The sequence below is a fragment of the Phycodurus eques genome, chromosome 16, assembly GCF_024500275.1.
Source record: "Phycodurus eques isolate BA_2022a chromosome 16, UOR_Pequ_1.1, whole genome shotgun sequence".
Classification (NCBI taxonomy): Eukaryota; Metazoa; Chordata; class Actinopteri; order Syngnathiformes; family Syngnathidae; genus Phycodurus; species Phycodurus eques.
This window is the reverse complement of record NC_084540.1, coordinates 5,115,820-5,137,950: the sequence shown is the minus strand read 5'-3', so window position 1 is coordinate 5,137,950 and position 22,131 is coordinate 5,115,820. Positions and strand designations below refer to the sequence as shown.

Sequence of the window (22,131 nt, the reverse complement as noted above, 5' to 3'; positions counted from 1 at the left end):
GACATATGTGTAAGTTACCCATGCCATTGGCACTAACACAGCCCCATACCATCACAGTTGCTGGCTTTTGAACTTTGCGTCCATAACAGTCCGGATAGTTCTTTTCCTCATTGGCCCGGAGGACACGACGTCCACAATTTCCAAAAACAATTTGAAATGTGGAGTCGTCGGGCCACAGAACACTTTTCCACTTTGCATCAGTCCGTCTTAGATGAGTTCGGGCCCAGAGAAGCCGACGGCATTTCTGGGTGTTGTTGAGAAATGGCTTTTGCTTTGCATAGTAGAGTTTTAAGTTGCACTTACGGATGTAGCGCCGAACTGTATTTACTGACATTGATTTTCTGAAGTGTTCCTGAGCCCATGTGGTGATATCCTTTACACATTGATGTCAGTTTTTGATGCAGTGCCGGCTGAGGGATCGAAGGTCACGGGCATTCAATGTTGGTTTTCGGCCTTGCCACTTGCATGCAGTGATTTCTCCAGATTCTCTGAAGCTGTTGATGATATTATGGAGCGTAGATCATGAAATCCCTAAATTCCTTGCAATTGTACGTTGGGGAACATTGTCCTTATACTGTTTGACTATTTTCTCACGCACTTGTTCGCCTCATCTTTGCTTGAGAATGACTGAGCAATTCAGGGAAGCTCTTTTTATACCTAATCATGGCACCCACCTGTTCCCAATTAGCCTGTTCACCTGTGGGGATGTTCCAAACAGGCGTTTGATGAGCTTTCCTCAACTTTATTTTTTGCCACCTGTCCCAGCTTTTTTGGAACGTGTTGCAGCCATAAAATTCTAAGTTAATGATTATTTGCTAAAAACAATAAAGTTGATCAGTTTGAACATTAAATATCTTGTCTTTGTAGTGTATTCAATTAAATACAGGTTGAACATGATTTGCAAATAATTGTATTCTGTTTCAGGTCACTGATGGTGTAGTGGTACGCTCGCCTGACTTGGCTGCAAAAAGCGTGGGTTCAGTTCCCACTCAGTGACGGTGTGACTGTGAGTGCGAATGGTTGTCTGTGTCTACATGTGCCCTGCGACTGTCTGGCGACCAGTTTAGGGTGTAGTCCGCCTTTCGGCTGAAGTCAGCTGGGATAGGCTCCAGCGCCCCGTGACCCTATAAGCGGTATTGAAAATGAATGGATGGACGGATGTATTCTGTTTCTATTTATGTTTAACACAACGTCCCAACTTCATTGGAATTGGGGTTGTATGTGAACAGTGGGCATCAAACCCTCTGAATCATTGTCGAAATAAATTCTTTGAACATCAGCATCACCATCCATCGATTTTCTGAGCTGCTTTATCCTCACAAGGCTCGCGGGCGTGCTGGAGCCTGTCCCAGCTTTTATCAGGCAGGAGGCGGGGTACTCCCTGAACTGGTTGCCAGCCAATCGCAGGGCACACATAAACAAACAACCATTAGCACTCACATTCACACCTACGGGCAATTTAGAGTCTTCAATTAACCTACCATGCATGTTTTTGGGATGTGGGAGGAAACCGGAGTGCCCGGAGAAAACCCATGCAGGCACGGGGAGAACATGCAAACTCCGGTCCTCAGAACTGTGAGGCAGACGCTCTAACCAGTCGTCCACCGTGCCAAACCATCAGCATTTTATTGTTATTATCATAATTTGTATACATTGTAAATCATCCCACTGGATGGCACAGGGGGAACATGAACGATCGGGGGTGGGGGGCGGTCTTCAAGTGCCCAATTCATGGCACAGCTGTTTGTGATCTCCTTTACATAATACACCCGTGGAGGTCTGTTTGCAGTTCCGTATGAACTTTGCGCGCTTCGACCTCCCGGATTCGAGAATATCCATATCGTCTTTCAGCATATCCAAGAGTTTCAGAGCGCTACTCGCGCACGACATTTATAGGGAATGAGAGTAGTCGCTTCGATTGGTCAGGTTTGAATTCGATTGTGTTCATGGCGCAAAACTCCTTTTTTTTTTAAACACAGCCCTTGAGCTTGTCTACAAATCAGCAACACTTGGTCTAACACGCCTCCGCGCAGATTTACGCCACTCGCCATGCCAGATTTATGCCATCCACAAAAATAGAGCCCTAAATGTTTTGTGTCTTTATTTTTTACTTTCTTTTGATTTACATTCTATTTACTTGTTCTGTACTTATTCATATATTTCTGTTAATTAACCTTATACCCCATTTGTGTTTTGTCCTTATGTCTTTTGGCAATCTGGATCCATTCAACAAATCCGCAGCTCTAGATTTGTCTCATTTCTTTAAATTCTTTTAATGAGTTATAATATTAAAGACACTGTTTAGATTCATAGTTCAATGGTTACACTGCAAATAGTACTGCCCTAAATTAACATAATTAGTCATTGACAAAATCATTCCTGTTTCCCTAGTGGTTAATCGAGCAGTATGTAATAGCTTTAATTGAAATTATGTTTTTATTGCTTAGAATTATTGTTTTTATCCATGGTTTCAAAGTTACTGTTTTACAAAAAATTAATCGATTAAGATATCCATGTATAGAGACAGTATTTATGTTGCGTTCTTGAACATTAAAAAAATATTTTAGTGGGTAAATGTAATACATGATAATTTTCTGACTTGAAACCCAATGAGCTGGCTTAAATTTGGCAGTAAAAATGTAAATTCAGTTTGAAATTTCTACTTTCTGTTCAAAGTTGTAAACCATTGAGAGCTCACTGAAATTCAAAGACTCCTCATTAAAGCCCTGATGCTGGGTGGTCTCTTTATGACAGGAGATGCACATAGAGTTCCTGTAACACTCGATATTGAAATATTTAGTGCAGACTTTAGCAGTTGAAAGAAAAATTAGGAATAAAGTTCACATTTAGAGTAGCCATCCAGTTGTTTGTATGGGTATGCAATACCATGTGTAAAGTGGGACTTTCAAACAACACAAGATTCCGGTACACTTCAAACCTGGTTACACCCTGGGACAAAGGCTGGTACACGTCAAAGACCGGACACCACACACCAAGAAAAGCAACGCGTGTCACAACTAGGGTTGGGCATCGTTTGAATTTGAGCGATTCCGGTTCCTCATTTCTATTACGGGTCCAAACGATTCTCGATTCTGATTCTTTTAGGGGGCTGGGTCAAAAAAGTTTGCATTGTTTAAATAACGGGTTTCCAAATTATGAACATCCATTTTTTTAGCAGCCCGCAGAATGGACTAACATGAACATTTTACTTGGGGTTCTTTATAACCAGTATCCAGAGGTGGGTAGTAACGCGTTACATTTACTCCGTCATATTTACTCAAGTAACATTTTCGATCGACTGTACTTGTCAGAGTACTTTAAATGCACCGTACTTTTACTTGAGTATTTATGTGAAGAAGGATCAATACTTTTACTCCGTTACAATGATCGACGTGCCGTTTGCTATTTTTATTTATCCATTCATGCGTGTGCGTCTTTTTTTAGACTCTATCTTTGACTTCCGTATAGGGCGGACGTTGTGCCAATCAAACGTGAACACTAATCCGGTGGTTCTTAACCTGGGTTCGATCGAAACCCAGGGGTTCGGTGAGGCAGTTTGACGGAGGACTCGACCCACACCGCGCGTGCGCTCGTGTGTGCGTGCCTTATCCGTAAAAGCCTTTTTACACTGCATTTTGAATGCCTTGTTCATGCCGTTCAAAACGCAAGGGAGCGTCAAAATTGCCGTTTACCATTGTGGCGTTGTGCCTCGAGTTGAAATGCTTTGTTCTTTTTTAAACTATCTTTATTGAACAACATTTCAACGATACGGTTGACTTGAGTAGCATTGCTGTGCCGTCAGACACCGCATCCAATAATAAAAAACAGCCCAAAAAATGTACTCGTACCAATGAACCCTTTTCGAGGAATGTAGAAATAAGAAAGAAAAGGAACAGACTTTGTTGTGAATTTTAACAAGGTTCTTTCTCTTTTTCAAATTCTCATGTAAAACATCATGAATGTGGTTTGTTGCCAGGCCTGTCAGGGCTGTTTGATGCCAGTCTCCACCACTCAGGCCCCTCGGGTCCTGATCCATCCGTCATGAATCTGATTTCAGCTTTGGATTCCCGTGGTCCACAGCCCCCACCCTCTGCTTCTTCCCTCCTCACACAGTTTCGTCCTCCCTCTTGGCAGTCTGGTAAGTGTCAGCATGTTCGGGTAATCCTAGTGTAACGCAAAAAAACAAGTAAAATATTGAAATGTACTGTAAATGATCATTTGATTTCAAAAGAGTAGTTTCAAGACAAATAGTTTTGTTTTGGAAAATATAAAATTATTAGAGTTCAAATGTCTTTACTATTGTGTTGAATCAGAACTGTGACTTTTATTGATTGACACTATCCATGTAATGTTGATTTGTGTCCTGTAGCAATGCACACACCGGCCCCAACAGAGCTCTTCATTTCAGGAGCTCTTCCGGGTTCCAGCTCCTTCCCTTCCTCCTCAGCCCTTTCTGCATACCAGCATCCTGGCTCCTTCTCCGGACACTCCTTCACTCCTTCACTATCCCTCCAGGACACACCCACCTTCAGCCCAACTTCCAATGGTTTGTTGTCCCCCCATGATCCCTTGCTGCACATTAAAACGCCTTCCCAGTCTAGCTTGGGATTTGATCGGCTGCTCTCTTCCCAAAGTAGCGCCTACCGTAGCTCCCAGGAGCTACCACCACCTCCTCAAAACCATGCCCCGCCCACCTCCTCCAGTTGCCACCTGCCCCCTCCTCAGTTTAACCTGCTGTCCTCCCAACTCCACAACCAGTCCTCTCAGCTCTATAATGCCTCCATGTTCTCCACCACACCAGCCCTGATACCCACAACCCCTCCTCAGCCACTTCCTCCACAGGAGAGGGCAATTCCCAGGCAGGATACCGTTATTAAGCATTACCAACGTTCGTCCCCAGTCAATTCCACAACACTTTCACTACAACAATATATCAATTGCGGTGGGTCCGTGGGCTACCAGCAAATACCAAGCCAACACCGTCATGCTGGTGTGTCCTGTAGTCCCTTGGGAGAGCAGAGTCCACCCTCAGATCCCAAACCTATACCACAGTCAGAGTCACAGACATATCGACCTAATATACAAACACCCTACACTTCTTCTTCCTCCAGCTCGGCCTCCTCCTCATCTGGTACTAAAGAAACCAAGAGCTCTACTTGTAGCTACTCTTCATCAAACTCAGCATCATCATCTTCTCGAACCTCACACACGCCACCATCAGCCTCGTCAAACTCTTCTTCATCATCTTCAAACCCAAAGGCCAACACTGGAACCTTGTCAGCTCCCTCTCGTCAGCAGCCCCCACCTCAGTCAGCACCAGTACCACCTCCTTTACCAGTGGTGTCATCAGCCCAGTCAACGACTAAACCATGCCTCTCTACATATGGTTCTCCACCTGGAGCTAAATCTAGCACAAGCCTACCAGGGCTGACCCCTCCCCAGCAACAAGCCCAGTCATACTCTCCTCACCAGCCAGCATCAACTCACATGACTCAGTCTTGTGGTGGCTTTAGTTCCCCTAATACACGCGACATTAACTCTGGATCGAGGGGGAATGGAGGGAAGGCTTTCACTGATTTAGGCTCAGGTGGACGCTCATTCTCAGCAGAAATTGTATTTGAGGACTCAAACTTTAGTTCAGCTTCTCAGAGAAGAGCAGAGAGTCCTTCTTTAGGGTATGGGAATACTGCAGGATCAACGGGAAGTGGGTCATCAGGAGTTGCCACACTTGATACCGCACTTGGATCAGCAGGTTCAGGAAGTGCGGTTGCCAGTGTTGGCAGTGGAGGCAGCAGTTCATACCACTTGAATGAGTCTAGTCCCTCACCTTCTATCAGTTCTACTGCCGTCCACTCTGGGTTGCACTCTCCTGCTTCTGTGCGACCCGCACAATCACCTGGAGGCTCAGGGGCCAGCAAATATCATAATACCTCCATGCTCTCACCCACATTTATAGCATCATCACAAGGTTTCACTGAAACACGCCAACCGTCCTACCACTCAACTCCACCCAAACCAAAAACACAGACCAAAACGCTTGGGATTGAGCATTCTCAAGAGGAGGAAGAAGATGATGATTTCCTCATCCAGCAATTACTACGTACACAAAGTTCAACTTCTCATTCTGACCAGCATCATCAACCTTCTCTGCAGATACCACAACAGCTCCCACTAACGGAAGATAAAGAAGCCAAAGGAGTGACTTATGACATGAACAAGATCTCAGAGGAGCGTTACCACCTTCACAGTGTAATTCGTACAAATAGCACTACTAGCAGTTCAGACCCTGAAACATCTATTAGTGAAGTAACAAGTGGGTTGAATAGTCAATTAGAAATATCACAGAAGAAGCAACAGCAGACTAAGACTGAGTTGTCAATGTCGAAATCCACTAGTGAAGGTGTAGGAGGGGTCGCAGACTCTCTTTCACATACTAACCACTCACATCAATCAGAACACGACTCCCTGGTTTCTGTGGGTCATTATGGAAGAGGGGACCCCTACACGCAGCACCCACATTCTCAACATTCCCACCATATCGCACACCTGTCACCCCATTCTCAACAACAATGTCACCAATCCCAACTCTCTCAGCACACACAGCCCTCCCATCATTCCCAGCAAAATAATCCTCATCCACAGCATCCTCACATGGAGCTAAAAAAGTCTTCAGATAGAACAGATAGTTCCTACTTGTGCAATACAACAGATGTGCAGCAGGCAAGACAAAACCAGGTTTCGCACCAGATGTTAAATTCGCCACCAGACTGTCCTCAGCAAACTCAGATGCTGCATTCTGTCATGTCTCGGACTAAAATGGACGCCCAGCAAGCACCACAGCAACATCCTTTGAGCCAGCAAGGTATCATGGGGTCATCTAGAGGAGCAGGGCTGACAGGGGTGGATTCCCATACACAGAGTCAGTCCTCGCAGCTGGAACTCCAGTTACAGAATCAGAGTTTGGATACACACTATAGCCTTGGAGCACCAAGAGATCAAAGCCAAATAAGCCAGAATTCAGTGTCCACTCTAGATATGTTGGACCAACCTCTTTCACAGCCAAGGAGAAGAGATAGTGGAGGAGCGCTCGATAGACATGGCATCAGGATTGGTGCTAATATTACAGAAGGTGATTGTGTTGTTGGAGAAAGACATAGACAACAGCACAATCTGTCATCCCACCACCATCCCCAACGAACAGCCCCAGAGCTTCATGGCTTTCTTTCTGAACCAGATATGGGTTTACCAACCACCTCTCACTTGCACCACGTCAACCAATCACAGAGCCATGCCCACCACCAACAGCGAGCACACAGTCACCATCAACTTTCCCACTCCCATTTAGCTCATCCACAGTCACAGGAAATGATGGCAGGAAATATAGGAACCCCCCAACAACTGCAACAGTCCCAACCAAGAGAGACAGAAAAGCATCTGTCACACACCCAGCTAGATAGACTTAAGCCACATCAGTTTGACACTGTTAGCCCAGGTGGAAAAACAAGACTGCATCAAAATCAGCAACAGGAGCACTTTACATCTTTAACATCTATTTGCTTTTCAGACTCTCTCTTAAATGATGAAGACCGGTCTTTCTTTCCAGGAATGGATGACATATTTTGTTCAGCAAATTATAAGTCTAGTTGTGTCAGGGATTCTGCCACTGGACAGGCTGCCCAAGAGAACATTACCCAAGGTCGTAGGCAAGAAAGCATGGACGTCCTAAAAAGTGGTGGTGCTGGACAACGTTATGGTCTGGTTAGTCATCATGGAGATCAAGGTTATGAACAATATTGCCACAGTTTCTCTGCATCAGGAAATGCAAATCTGAATTTAGATATTGATTCTATGAAGACACATGATCTGCCCTCAACTGTGAATACTGATCAACTTGGCCTCATACAATCCCAGACCCCTGCTATGGGATTGAATCCTGCTCCTCAAGACTCGGTCAACAAAATGACAGGATCTGTGGGAGTTGGTGGAGGTTCAAGTAGTACTGGTATGACCTCAGCAATCTTTTGTTCATCTCGACCCAAAAAACTGCTGAAGACCAGCTCATTTCACTTGCTTAAACAGCGACGTGAGCCACAACCTCTAACAAAGAAAAATTATGCACAAGAATATGAATTTGAAGATGATGAAGAAAAAGCTGATGGTCCAGCTGATATACGTCTAAACAGTCGACGCCTTCCTGACCTAATCCCTGACTTGGTTTCTAGCTGTCGAAAGTCCAGTGTGGCATCAGGAGTTAGTGGGCTCAGTCCACTGATGGGTGACATGGACTTCTGCTATTCTTCCCTTGGACATTCTCAACCACTCCTCCCCCAGGATGGGCCAAAGAAAAGAGGGAGGAAACCAACAAAACCAAAACGTGAAGGCCCTCCTCGCCCTCGAGGTAGACCACGGATACGTCCTCTTCCAGAGCCTTCTTACTGCCGAGGCCTGATGGGATCAGCAGCTGGGGAAAGTAGAAGGGGTCGCGGCAGGGGTAGAGGTCGAGGTAAGAGAGAGGAAGGGCTCATGGAGATTCATCAAGATGTAAACAAAGCACACAACCTCCCATATCAGCAGCAGCAGCAGCAGCAGCAGCAACAGCAACACGTCAGCCAACCGCAGCATCTCCAACAGCATCCACATGAACACCACAGACAACGGTTAGACCAACACCACATATCACAACAGGAACAAGGACATCTCTTGCATCATCATGTGCCCTCCTCTCACCGCCAAATGCATCACCAACAACAGCAACATGATTACCAACGACACATGCAGATACCAGCCCAACATCTGCAACAAGATTCGGGCAGCCCCATCAAGGTACTGTGAACTAGACAAAGTACGCTATAAAAATGGAAGTTATTGTATGTATTGAAGTTATTATTATTATTATTAAGTCCCTCCACCATGAGTACTGTAATGTTAAATCAGGGTTGATGATGATACATTTATTGGATTATTAGTAATATTTGGATTTTTAGTCGACTTTAATTTTTCTCTGAACAATAGCTAAATGGTGCATATACAGGTATTATGTCCAGCACATAACTATTTTCCCAAAAGTACATTGTGGTTAGGCATTATGATATTGAATTGTCAAATAAGACAAAGCCTATTTTATGTTCCAGATTACATAGCTTACTTGTAAAGATCTGTTGGTGTCGATCCATCTTTCAGGTCACACTACCGGTTTCTGCCATGCCCCCATCAGAATCATTGCTTCGGACTGATTCACTGTCCAGCACGGATCCAGCTCTGTCTGATGGATCACTGGTGTCAGCACCATCACTGGGCCCCAGTCCTGGACCCAGTACCAACATGGACATCAACAGAAATGAGCTAAACCAGACACAGGACAAGATGCATCATGAGTATTCTGGAGAGGTATCTACTTCAAACTAAATTTATAACATTGTATACATTGCAATATTGAGTATCTCAATATTGGGTAAACTCAGTAGTTTATAGATTGAAGCAGTCCCCTCATTAGTTTAACTGATTTAAAGTCCTTTCCTCTCTAGTAACCCTTGGACTTGACTTTTGTTTTTCAAAAGAATCCAATTGAAGTTTGCAGTTATTTCAGTCCCACATGTTTGAAAAGATGATATGAATGACTACAATACCAATTTTACAATGCAGATTTGAATGGATTGGCTCTGTGCAATGTGTGACCAAAGCTGAGAGTTTCTCATCTCCTCTGTCAAATTATTCACAACAGCTTGAGGGCGAGTGAAGCGGCTTTTTCACAGGGGAGTGGCAAAATGACAAATAAATGGGGTATGGGTGGAGAAGAAATCTGTGACTGAATAGTGATTTTTTTTTTTTTCCAATTGAAAATGAAGACTTGAAAATAAAATATAGAAATAAACTCATGCTGATTAAATGTGTCTTACAATTATGTCCTGGACAAATAATTTGGTATGATATGCACTTTAAACATGGATGCAGCTCTTTTATAGTTTGAACATTAAATGTGTGATTTACAGTATATTTTGGCTGAAAAAAAAAACCCAACACTATCTGTTTCCTAAGCAAATCCCTTTACAGTTCTGTGACTGTATTTGCCGATATGTTCTCATTTTGGCGACTTGGTAACCATGGTTATACTGCTGATTTTGCCTGTGGTGCTGGGGGGTTGGGGGTGGGAGTTCACATCAGTAGCCCTGCAATTTTAGGACAATATAGCACATCCTTACCAACCCCTATGCCTTTTTTGAGCCAAGTAATTAAATTCTCACAGTAAATACATCACATTTGAACCAGGGTGCTTGTCCTTGCAGAGCAGACTTCTCATCTTCAACATAAAGGGTGTGTATCAATATTGTGAATCTGATCATGCACACTATGTACAATATGGAGAAATATCTTTCGTTCATCATTTTCCCAAAGAATGGCACCAAACGTTTGCTCAAGGGATTCTAAAACTGTTATTATTTTTCTGATTTCAACACAGATTACATGGAAGAAAGAAATAGAAGAGCCGTTGAACCCTGAAGGCTGGAGCCCTATGCAGAAACTCTCCAGTTCTGTAAGTTGTATTGCACAAAAAAAAAAAAGAAAAAAGTCTTGGACCTTTATGTGTAAAGCTTATCAACATCATCCTATCTCCACATTTCAGGTAGCTGTTTTCACCTCGTGCCGTAAATGAGTTTATAATGAAGAAACAATATATATAAATATATAACATTCCATGCTGGTTTTTGGTCATAGGATTGGGGGGAAAAAGGAAGGTTTGTGCTGACTGACAGCCAGTTCTCTCTGACTGACAAAAGAGAGGAGAGAAAGCACTGTTACCAGGGCAGCCGTTGCCATGGTTACTGTATTTCTAAGTGCAGGATCCTTGCTGCCACCTGCTGTCTTTTAAGCCTTACTACCAATATGGCAACCAAGTGAATGTTCTGCCTACTCATAGATTTCATTTGGATTTAAATTAAAAAATCGGCACACCTTAAAATGTTATTTCAAATTTTTTTTCAAATTTCTTAAACAGTGGTGTGACAGTGATGAGGAGTTATGTGTTCAGTCAGTAACAAGAACGGGTGGGGTACTAATACTGCGTTTTCCCCCCCGCATGATTTTGATCAATTACTCTATGACCATTTTTGACAAATAAACATTCCTAAGCATCTAAGAGCATGCTCCACTGTTATATATGTTACTGCTGCATCCAAAGGTAGGTCTTGTGTTATTTGGGGGTGAATACAAGACTGCATCCCCCCCCCCCTCCCCCACCTTTGAATGGCAGGTGCAGTATAGAGAAGAAAAAAAAACAACTGGAAAAAAAGATGTACAGAGGTGGAGGTGGCACTGTGCATGTGCATTGTTAATATGCTGATAATTGCTGTCAGTCTATGTTGAGAGAGGATAATTGCTGAATATGCTCGAGCCACTTCTTTTGCTCATTGATTTTTCTGCTTTCTATGCAATAAGAACGATGTCTGAATATTTACAGTAGTATGCAAACATCCTATGCCAACTGTTTTAATAACCTTTTTCACAGTCATCATTTAACAGAATAAAATGGTAAATAGTAGGATTTCCATAAAACTGTAGAGAGATGACACATGGGCCACTGAAATGTGAGAATACAGGAATTTGTTTTCACCATTTTATTCATTATGGCATCAATATAACCATCCACCCACCAAATCATAACAGCACCACCTGTCTGTTTAACATCTTCATGAACTAGGAAGAAGCCTGCTATCCAACACACAGATGGTCAAACAAAAACAAATATAAGGGGCAGTAAAAAAGTAATGATCCCAATTTAATTATACCTACTAATACATGATTTCCCCCCCCCCCCCCCCAGAAATTATAACAGTTTGTAGTTAAAGTGCAGCGTTTCAAGGTTTATATAATAATTATTTTTTAAATTCTGTCCTCTTTCTGTCAGCCATTTTGGAAATGAGGTCATTGTTGAATGCCTATCAGGAGCAGAGAACTGTGTTTGAATTTCTTGCTTTGGAAACATTTTAAAAAGGTTGCAAAATTAGTATGGGGAAGCTGCAATAGGCTGCAGCACAGTCCAAAAGTGGCGGTCCAGGATCGAAGGCGAAGAACAAGAGCCTGCTGTGAGTGACCTCCGCGACAAGCAAAGGAGCAGCAGACCACCTTCAGCAGTTTAACCTGGGACTAGTGCTAGGGTCAAGGCACTGATCGGAAAAGATTGGAGCGTCACCATTGATGACATCACAATCATGTGTCATCATTAATGACATAATCCTAACACCACAGACATTTTGTCAACCTTTTGAAAATATTAAACTCTGTCCTTCTGATGGGCTTTCAACAAATTGTGTCGTTTCCAAAATGGCTGACAGGAAATGTTCAGGCTTAACCGAAATGATAAATGGTAAATGGACTGCACTGCGATTGGCTGGCGACCAGTCCAGGGTGTACCCCGCCTCTTGTCCGAAGATAGCTGGGATAGGCTCCAGCACGCCCGCGACCCTTGTGAGTAAAAAGTGGTAAAGAAAATGGATGGATGGATAAATGGACAAACTGTACATTTCTGAAACATTTTTCAATTATTAGTTGGTTAAATAAAATCGGGCTCATTACTTTTTGACTGCCCCTCGTACAACACTACATTTTATTTTTACACTTTTCTTAGCAGTTTAGCATGGCATTGGCCTGGGCTGTTCCGAGTGACATTCTAGATATATACAGGTTTGATCATTAGAGTATTGATAAAACACCAACTCTAATGGAAGCCCAAGACAGCATTGTACTGTACTGTGCTGTATAGTATAGCATAGTACAAGTATAGTCATCAAAGAAACATTAATCTGTCTCCTTCAGTAATTTAAACTCTACTCTTCTACAGGTTGATGAGAAAGCATTTGACTTCAAACCAGGCTTCATGTCCTCTTTTCTGGACTTCCTGAAGACAGGCAAAAAACAATCAGGCCTTGAACTGGTAGATGACGGTAGTGAGCAGGAAGCCATGGACACCTGTTCCTCTCTGAAAGGTGGGATCAGACCCATCACCCCTACACCGCCGCTATCCCCAACTCAGCCACAGCAGCTTCCGGGGACATTCAGCCAGGAGAGGGAAGGCGAGGGGACTCTCAGTAGCTGCCCAAGTCCTTGTAAACCTCTCGATGACGAACTGAAAGGGAACCTGGAGGCGCTGCCGTCCTTCTCCTCTGATGAGGAAGATTCGGTCAGTAAAAACCAGGACTTGCAGAAAAGCATCTCATCTGCTATCTCTGCCCTCTATGACACTCCACACTCTCTGGCTGTTGCGATGGCCTCTGCTATGGTCAACGTACCATCGAGTCTCTCTCCACCAACCCCACAAGAGCCACCACTCAGCCCCTTGCCTCCTGCAATGCCTCCCCTCGTGCCCTCTACCACGATGGCTAATGGCAAAGTTGGGACGCTCACGTACAATCAGCTTCATGCTCCAGATGAGAACAACTTTGTCTCCTCACAGACCAACGGAGAACAGGAAGAGCAGAGCCAAAGTGAGTCAAGAGGAGAACACAAAGAGGAGGAAGAAGGAGGAGAAGGGGAAACTGCGCCTGAGGAAGAAATGAAGAGAGATCCGCATGATTCACAGCAGAGAGCGCTGGACGAGCTGGAGGTGAAGAAAGAGGATAGAATGTCTGAAAGACAGAGGTCGGAGGTTTCCAAAGCTGAAGGTAATAGAATCGCCTTGCCTTTTTTACAATTGTTTTGCCCTAAAATGTCAACCCTTATGTGATTTTGGACTGACTTTTGTCGAACTGCGTTTGGAGTGGGTCTACTTCTATTTAGAGGGTAATTGGTTCTAATTTGTTCAAATATGACCTGGACATCTGGTCTCAAAGCATTTTGGCTTAGCAGGTGGTGTAACATTCAGGAGTGTTCTGAAACTAGGTCATGTGACGCTCTGTCAGCTTTGCCAAAAACTTTCATCACTGATGAGGACAACCCTCACAAGTAGACCATTAAGATCATGTGCCAAATCAGTTGGTATTGACCATGTCTCTATGCTGTTGCACAAAGGGAGTTGTAAATTGCGTTCAATGGAGTAACTTATGGCGACACGTGGCCGACTGGTTAGAGCGTCAGCCTCACAGTTCTGAGGACCCGGGTTCAATCCCCGGCCCCGCCTGTGTGGAGTTTCCATGTTCTCCCCGTGCCTGCGTGGGTTTTCTCCGGGCACTCCGGTTTCCTCCCACATCCCAAAAACATGCATGAATTGGAGACTCTAAATTGCCCGTAGGCATGACTGTGAGTGTGAATGGTTGTTTGTTCCTATGTGCCCTGCGATTGGCTGGCAACCAGTTCAGGGTGTACCCCGCCTCCTGCCCGATGACAGCTGGCATAGGCTCCAGCTCCCCTGCGACCCTAGTGAGGAGAAGCGGCTCAGAAAATGGATGGATGGATGGATGGAATAACTTATTTACACAGTATTGGCACAATAAGAAAGAAAGGAGGACACATACAGTATGACAACAGTTAACCATTATTTTTGTCTGCAAAAAGATTGTGAAATTTTATTTTGCTTTTTTATGGTGTGAATGTCAGTGCGAATGTTTGTTTGTTTACATGTGGCCTGCGATTGGCTAGCGACGAGTTCTGAATTCCAGCTTTTATTTCATGGTATTGACATGTAGAAGTGTTAAACAACTCAGGACAGAGCGCCTTTTGTTTGAAGCCACCCACTTTGCAAGTGAGCAAAAGTATTGGAACAGAGATGATTAAATTAACCTAAAGTGAATAACATTGACTATTTGGTCGCATAACCCTTACTTGCAATAACTGCATCAAGCCTGCGACCCATTGACTTTCCCAGACTGATGTATTCTTCATTTGAAATGCTTTTCCAGGCCTTTACTGCAGCCTCTTTCAGTTATTGTGTGTTTCTGGGGGGTTCTTCATTCAGTCTCCTCTTCAGGAGCTAAAATGCATGCTCTATTGCACATATGTCAAACTCAGGGCCGGGGGCCAAATTTGGCCCATGATGTAAATATATTTGGCCCGCAAGACCATATCAAATGTGTATTAGAGCTGGCCCGCCCGTATATAGCACATGCGCCACTAATATTACAAATCCCAGAATGCTTTGCTCTTGTGTTGGCCCATCAGTCTACACCGGCGAGTGCACCTTCCCTTTTTGTTGCAGTCGTTAGCAACTATGCCACTAGTCTCCTCGAGCAAATTTACACTTCTCCTTCCCAAAAGTGGCCAAACGAAAGATGGAAAACGGTTAACTTTCAAGACAGGTGGGAGGCAGATTGTTTGTTCCCTAAAGTAAAAGACAGACCTGTTTATCGTGTGCGCAGCAACGTGGCTGAAACAAAGTATATAACATAATTGAATTAATGTTTATCAACTCCTCGGCAGGGACTGTTAATAGTTTGAAGTTTGGATTTTTATTGAAGGACATTCTTATTTTTTTGGGTTGTTTTGTTGTTGGCCTTTGGAAACAGATTTACATAAAAAAGAAAGGTAGTTGGAGATAGATAAATAGAAGATGGAGACACAGAATAATTCACGTTATCTATTTAAATACAAAACAACAAACAAATACCACTGATGTCTTTTATCGCAAATTTGATTTCTCAAAGTTTTTCTTATTCCTGATTAAGTGTTTAAGGAAAATTTAAGTTTCTTGTCATATGATAAACTTTAACGCTACATTTCTGGAGAGAAGGCAAACATGCACATCGCAGTGATTTTTCATTAAATATCGAGTTTGGCCCACGACGTCCCAATTTTTTATTTTGGCCCACTGTGAATTTTGAGTTTGACACCCCTGCTCTATTGGGTTAAGGTCCGGTGATTGACTTGGCCAGTCTAAGACCTTCCACTTTTTCCCCCTGATGAAGTCCTTTGCTGTGTTGGCAGTGTGTTTTCGGTCATTGTCTTTTTACATGATAACCCTTCTCCTGAGTAGTTTGGATGCGTTTTTCTGTAAATGTCCAGACAAAATGGTTTTGTAGACTTCAGAATTCATTCTGCTGCTACCATCACAAGTTAGATCATCAATAAAGACTAGTGTGCCCGTTCCCGAAGCAGCCATGAAAGCCCAAGCCATGACATTACCTCCACCAAACTTCACAGAGGGGCTTCTGTATTTTGGTTCAGAAGCAGATCCTTTCTTTCTCCATACTTTGGCCTTTCCATCATGCTGGTAGAGGTTAATCTTGGTCTCATCAGTACATAAAACTTTGCTCCAAAGGTTTTGTGGCTCATCTCTGTACTTCTTTGCAAAATCCAATCTGGCCTTCCAATTCTTTTTGCTGATGAGTGGTTTGCATCTTGCACTATGGCCTGTATATGTCTTCTAAGTCTTCTTCGAACCGTGGACTGTGATACCTTCACCCCTGCCCTGTGGAGATTGGCAGTCATGTCACTGATGGTTGTCTTTGGGTGTTTCTTCACAGCTCTCACAATGTTTCTGTCATCAAATGCTGTTGGTACACTTGGCCGACCTGTTTAATGTCTGCTGCTCAGTACACACCAATGCTTTCTTTCTTTTTTTAGGACATTCCAAATTGTTATATTGGCAATGCCCAATATTTGTGCAATAGCTCTGATGGATTTTTATTCTTCTATCAGCTTCAAAATGGGTTGCTTTTCTCCCATAGACAGCTCTCTGGTCTTCATGTTTGCTTAACAGCAAATGCAGTTTTCATAGGTGAAACCCAAAGCCAAAAACAAGCATGATCTAATGTTTCAGCAATCAATCTAAAAGATAACACCTGAGAAAAAAAACACACCCATCAGTCATGTTCTAATACTTTTGCTCACTTGAGAATTGGGTGGCTTAAAACAAGGTGCTCTGTCCTGAGTTGTTTCACACATCTAGATTTAGTCTGGAGTTTGCATGGGTTTTCTCTGGGTAATCCTGTTTCCTCTCACATCCCAAAAACATGCATAGTAGGTTGTTGTCTTTAAATTTCCCATAGGTGTGAATGTGAGTGTGAATGATCTCGCCGCAGATATCAAGGATAAGTTCCAGCATGCCCGGTGAAGGTTAAGCGGTGTGGAAAATGGATGGATGGATATATTTTCTGGGTTGCCTAAAAATCATATATTATCAAATCAAATTGAATAGAGCTCAGACGCCAAATATGTTTTTGGCATCCATTTTAAATCCAATGTAACAAGATTCTTATTTCTGTCAGTCTGTCATCAAACACCTTTATTGTTGTGCCTACATAGGCTACATTGAATACACAAGCAATCTTGATCTTGATTAAACATTTCCTCCTTATAGCTATTAGACTTCTACATCATAGCATTTACTCATTGATTTAAGTTAACTTGCCATAAGTCAGTGTATCAAGCAGTAAAAATACAGATTAAAGTCAATTTATGACTAAGATCATTTCTTTTTATCTTTTGGTGAATACCGATGCCAAACTGAAAACCATAAGCAAAGCTGAGATATTGAAAAATATTTCCTGTACTTTATATCAAACTGTAGTCTAACCCATCAAACTAAAACCTACCAAACCAGCGCAATGACTTTCATTTAGCATTCACGAGCTGAAGGTGAAGCTGATTTCCTCCCCCTCCCTTTGTTCCAGATTCCCCATCAAGCCCTGTGCTCGCTCCAGCTCCGCTGTCTGCATCACCCTCCGTTTCCCCTTCACCACCCACCTACTCTTCACCCTCGCCGCTCCCTCCTGTGTGTCATTCTGTCTCTGTAAACTCCCTACAGTCGATCCAGCGGGAGGAAGAGGTGGATCCCCCTTATCCTCCCTGCAAACAGCAGCAGGCCTCCTACCAAGCAGCTCCAACTGCAGGCACCTCCCCACCCCCCTCCACCTCACCTCCAGCCATCCCCTCACCCCCCCTTTCCAACCTTCCCCAGAGCCACTCCATACCCCCACCATCCACCACACCTCCTCCGTCATGCTCTGACCAGGACCAGGAACCCGAAGCCGGGCAGGTTTCCCCCTCCTCCCTGTCATCTTCTTCACCATCAGCCTCTTCCTCCCCGCCTCCGTCCCCTCCCACTCCAGAGGAGGCCCCAGCATCCCAGAGACTCACCGCCCTGCACCTGGCCAAGAAACAGGCTGATGCTGCAATTGCAGGGGAGAGCGAAGAGGAAGACAGTGAGAGTGGAGGCGAGGGAATCTTCCGTGAACGCGATGAGTTTGTTATCCGAACCGAAGACATAAGGACACTCAAGGTAAGTTCCTCCACAGCTCATAGAAGTATGGATGGAAAAGCCATAAATATCTCACATCATTTGTTTGTATCATTAGATGGCTTTGCAGACAGGTCGGGAGCCGCCACCAATCTGGAGAGTGCAGAAAGCCTTGCTCCAGAAATTCAGCCCCGAGATTAAAGATGGTCAAAGGCAGTTCTGTGCAACCAGTAATGTGAGTTTTCCCTTGGACTTTGTTTCTCCTGAGGGTCTGGGGTGGAAATACATACTCAAGCCCTTACCATCAAATCTTTCTATAATCGATTCGCCGACTGACTATGGATCAAATAATAATAAAAAAATCCCCCCACTATTTATATATAAAAAAAAAAAAAAAAAAAAAAAATATATATATATATATATATATATTTACTACTACTAACATGCATTTTATTCTCATTTATGAGGGATGGACTTCGATCCTTAAACTACATATGTTGGTACTAAGTGTATGGGATAAATTTGGTGTACAGAATATAAATATTTAGCAAAATGCTAAATGTTCAACAGTTAGCAATCGTGATTAGCACCAGCGGTAGTGATTACCATACCAAAAATGCTAGCTACCATTCAGCTCACTCATACATCATGTTACATGTACATTACACATCTAACAGTGTCTTAAAAATCACTTACGGACGCTACCATCTGTCGTTTTTTGACAATGTTTGCAGGGTCCCGACACCGCGTCCGTCTGCAATAAATGTCAGTGCGAAACATGGGTTCCAGCAGCGTAAACAGGGTTCCGGAAAAAAAAAAAAAAAATAAAAAAAAAAAAGGTCCTGGCAGAGCTTCGAGGCAGAAAGTTTTGCGTTGACCTATTTTTTAAGTTGGCTTTGCAGAGTTTTTGCCCAGTCCTAATTCATACTGAATCATGTTGGCTTGTCCAGCGCCCTTAAAAGGACTTGAAAGAAAAAAAATTATCTTAGTATTTCGTGAGCATGCAATACTAACCCATGCTCATGAGATACGAACTTGTGCGTACCAGACTGCAAATTGTTTTCCGTTACAAAATATTGAATTCTTTCAATATTACCTGACCCTTTAAGTGTCTATTCGGGTTGCTGTCATGGCATATGTGCCATATGACAACATCTCTCATCATTCCCTTGTTTATATACACAAAATTTACTGAATGTTTGTTCTTATTGTGAATGTCTCTTCCCCAGTATCTGGGTTATTTTGGAGATGCTAAAATGCGATACCAGCGTTTGTATGTGAAGTTCCTAGAGAATGTCAACAAGAAGGATTATGTCAGAGTGTGTTCCAGAAAGCCATGGCACAGAACTGGTCTGACTCTGAGGTAAGTCAGGTGGTTAGTTATTTTATTTATACCGTATAGTATAAAAAAAATAATAAAAATGCTTTAAAACTATTATATGATGCAATTTTTTTATATACTTTTTTACTCTCTTTTCTGCTGCCAAGTCAGCATTGCAAATGAAAGTCTGTTTTCAATTGCCTTACCTGGATAAATCAAGGTTTAAGTGAAATAAATAAATAAATATTTGAGAACACGGTACTCTTCAGGTACTTTTCTTTGTTCTAAAAACAGTGGGATTTCCACCATCTTTTCACCTGAATCAATGTTTGTACATGTGATAGTATCATATCAAAGATTTTCACCATACTTGAAAATTTGTTTATGTATTAAAGGCCAAATATGGAACCATTGTCTCATATATTTTTACATTGTGAAATTTCAGTTTCCTAAATACAGTAGAAACAGAATTGGTGTTGTGATTGAATTAAAAATCACTTAGGGCCATATTGTGTGTAAGTCAGAAAAGTCGCGCAGCTGCGCGCAATCTCCCGTCAACTCAAATCTATCATTGACACACCCTCGTATCCAGGTAAACACTCTGGGTGGAGCAACCCAATAGGTGGCTGCTCTAGGTCAAATCTGGCCAGGGGTGCATGGTGTGTGCATTCACTCCTGGTCTTAACCACTTGTCTTCTTCCGCACTTTAAGAGGCTGTGGAAAGTCTTGTGGTGAAACATTATATTGCACATTTTGATGAAGTTAACTACACCGACAGGCAACAGCTGTCTCATGCTTATGGTGTTGGACACAACTGACCCACATATGCTCACCTATGATCAAAAGATGGCCAACGGCCGTAATGTATCTCTACAACATTATGCCAACACCCGAATATTGATATTTTATATCATATCAATTGGCTAAAAATATCTGCCTCAGCGAGCTCTTTTACCTGTGAGGAGCTTTTTCGCTTCCAACATTCTGTCACGTCTTTGTTTTTGTTTTTTGTTTTTAAACCGACGCTTATTACAACTACAGTCATCATAATGGCGGAATATGTAAATTAGCATTTGAATAATTTAATTATCACATTTTATTTTATCTATGTCATCGTAAAATATGTTGAAGTGACTCACCCGCTGTCCGTGGCTCTTAACTGGGGGTCGGAACCGCTAAACTATAGAACGACAGGTACACCCGCTTTTCAAGTCAGTCATAAGCACCTTATTTAGATTAAATTACTGTAATTTCTCGTGTCTCATGCACAGCCATGTATAATACGCACCCCCAAAGTTGACCTCAAAATTCTGGAAAACCCTTCTACCTATGTATAATGCATTTTTACAATGCATGATTTTGTTTCTACCCATATGATCAAAACAGTATTATCTGTATTTTCTTAGGGTTTTTTCCAAAAAATATTCTGAGGTTAAGCACTTTGTTTGAACACTTTTCCTCCTTTTTTTTTTTATTTATTTGCTCTTATTTTGAAATTCACAGCCCTACTTTTATTTAGTAAATGAGAAAGCACACAGTTGTGTGCATATATTTGATTACCCAGGCAGAATTTGTAAAATGGGTACAATTCTTTAAAGAAAACATGAAGGACCAGGCGAAACACATTTAATTTTATTTTAATGGGATTCAAATTAAACAGTTAGGCATTTCAGAAAAAGCCTTATCATTAAACAAAACATAACCAAAAAAATATAATTAATGATGGTTGTTGTTCATTCATCAGTCATATTTAAATTATACATTTAAATATTTCAAATTCTGCCAGGGTATGTAAATTTATGAGCACAACTGTACATATATGCAGTCATACATAACCCTGTCATATTGGAATGAAAGTGTAGGCTACACCTTATTTATAACCACTAGGTGGCGGTGGCATTTTTGAATGAAAGTGTACAGCTTTTTCCTAACCACTAGATGTCGGCATACATTTATAAAATGTGAAAGTTTTTTCCAATTGCCCCCATACCTATGTATAATGCGCACCATTGACCTTTGACTATTTTTTGGGGGGGGAAATGTGCATTATACACGAGAAATTACGGTACTTTAACATCCATCCATTTTCCTCACTCGGGTCGCGGGCGTGCTGGAGAGGTGGTGTACACCCTGAACTGGTTGCCAGCCAATTGCAGGGCATATAAAAACAAACAACCATTCACACTCACATTCACACCTATGGGAAATTTAGAGTTTTCAATTAACCTACCATGCATGTTTTTTGGGATATGGGAGGAAACCGGAGTACCTGGGGGAAACCCACGCAGGCATGGCGAGAACATGCAAACTCCACACAGGGAAGGCCAGATTTTGAACCCAGGTCCTCGGAACTGGGAGGCAGATGTTCTAACCAGTCGTTCACCGTGCCGCTAAATTACTTTTATTTCATACAGAATAAAAAAACACATGCTCCTTCAAAAAGCAGCGTGTCAGACGCAATGCACATGTCAGCGGTGTGCATGTCTCACTGATGACGACATAATCATTGCGGAGGTTAATTTCAGATTTAAAATGTGCTATATTTTCCAAATGGATTTCAATGGCATTCACTAGTCTCAGAAAAACTCCAAGCTCCATGATTTACAGCCAGCCTCAGTTTTCAGTGAGTTGTGCCTCTTTGGTGGCTGTGGACACTTGAGCCGGTTAGGCACAATGGGTGGGCCACAAGTCATGACGGGGGAATGCA

General features: G+C 42.6%; 1 protein-coding gene across 3 annotated transcripts in view; it reads left to right on the top strand.

Moving 5' to 3' along the window:
- Positions 1–22,131, top strand: part of prr12b (proline rich 12b) — a 43,434-nt gene that overhangs the window by 11,457 nt on the left and 9,846 nt on the right. The window contains exons 3-11 of one of the 3 annotated variants that reach the window (XM_061701081.1): positions 3,977–4,138; positions 4,370–8,823; positions 9,181–9,387; positions 10,457–10,531; positions 12,836–13,174; positions 13,448–13,655; positions 17,538–18,145; positions 18,222–18,338; positions 19,333–19,466. In XM_061701081.1, coding sequence (XP_061557065.1) covers positions 3,977–4,138; positions 4,370–8,823; positions 9,181–9,387; positions 10,457–10,531; positions 12,836–13,174; positions 13,448–13,655; positions 17,538–18,145; positions 18,222–18,338; positions 19,333–19,466 — 6,304 coding nt within the window. Of the gene's footprint in view, positions 1–3,976; positions 4,139–4,369; positions 8,824–9,180; positions 9,388–10,456; positions 10,532–12,835; positions 13,656–17,537; positions 18,146–18,221; positions 18,339–19,332; positions 19,467–22,131 lie in introns of all 3 variants that reach the window. The other 2 variants (XM_061701079.1, XM_061701082.1) reach the window with 2 other exon arrangements.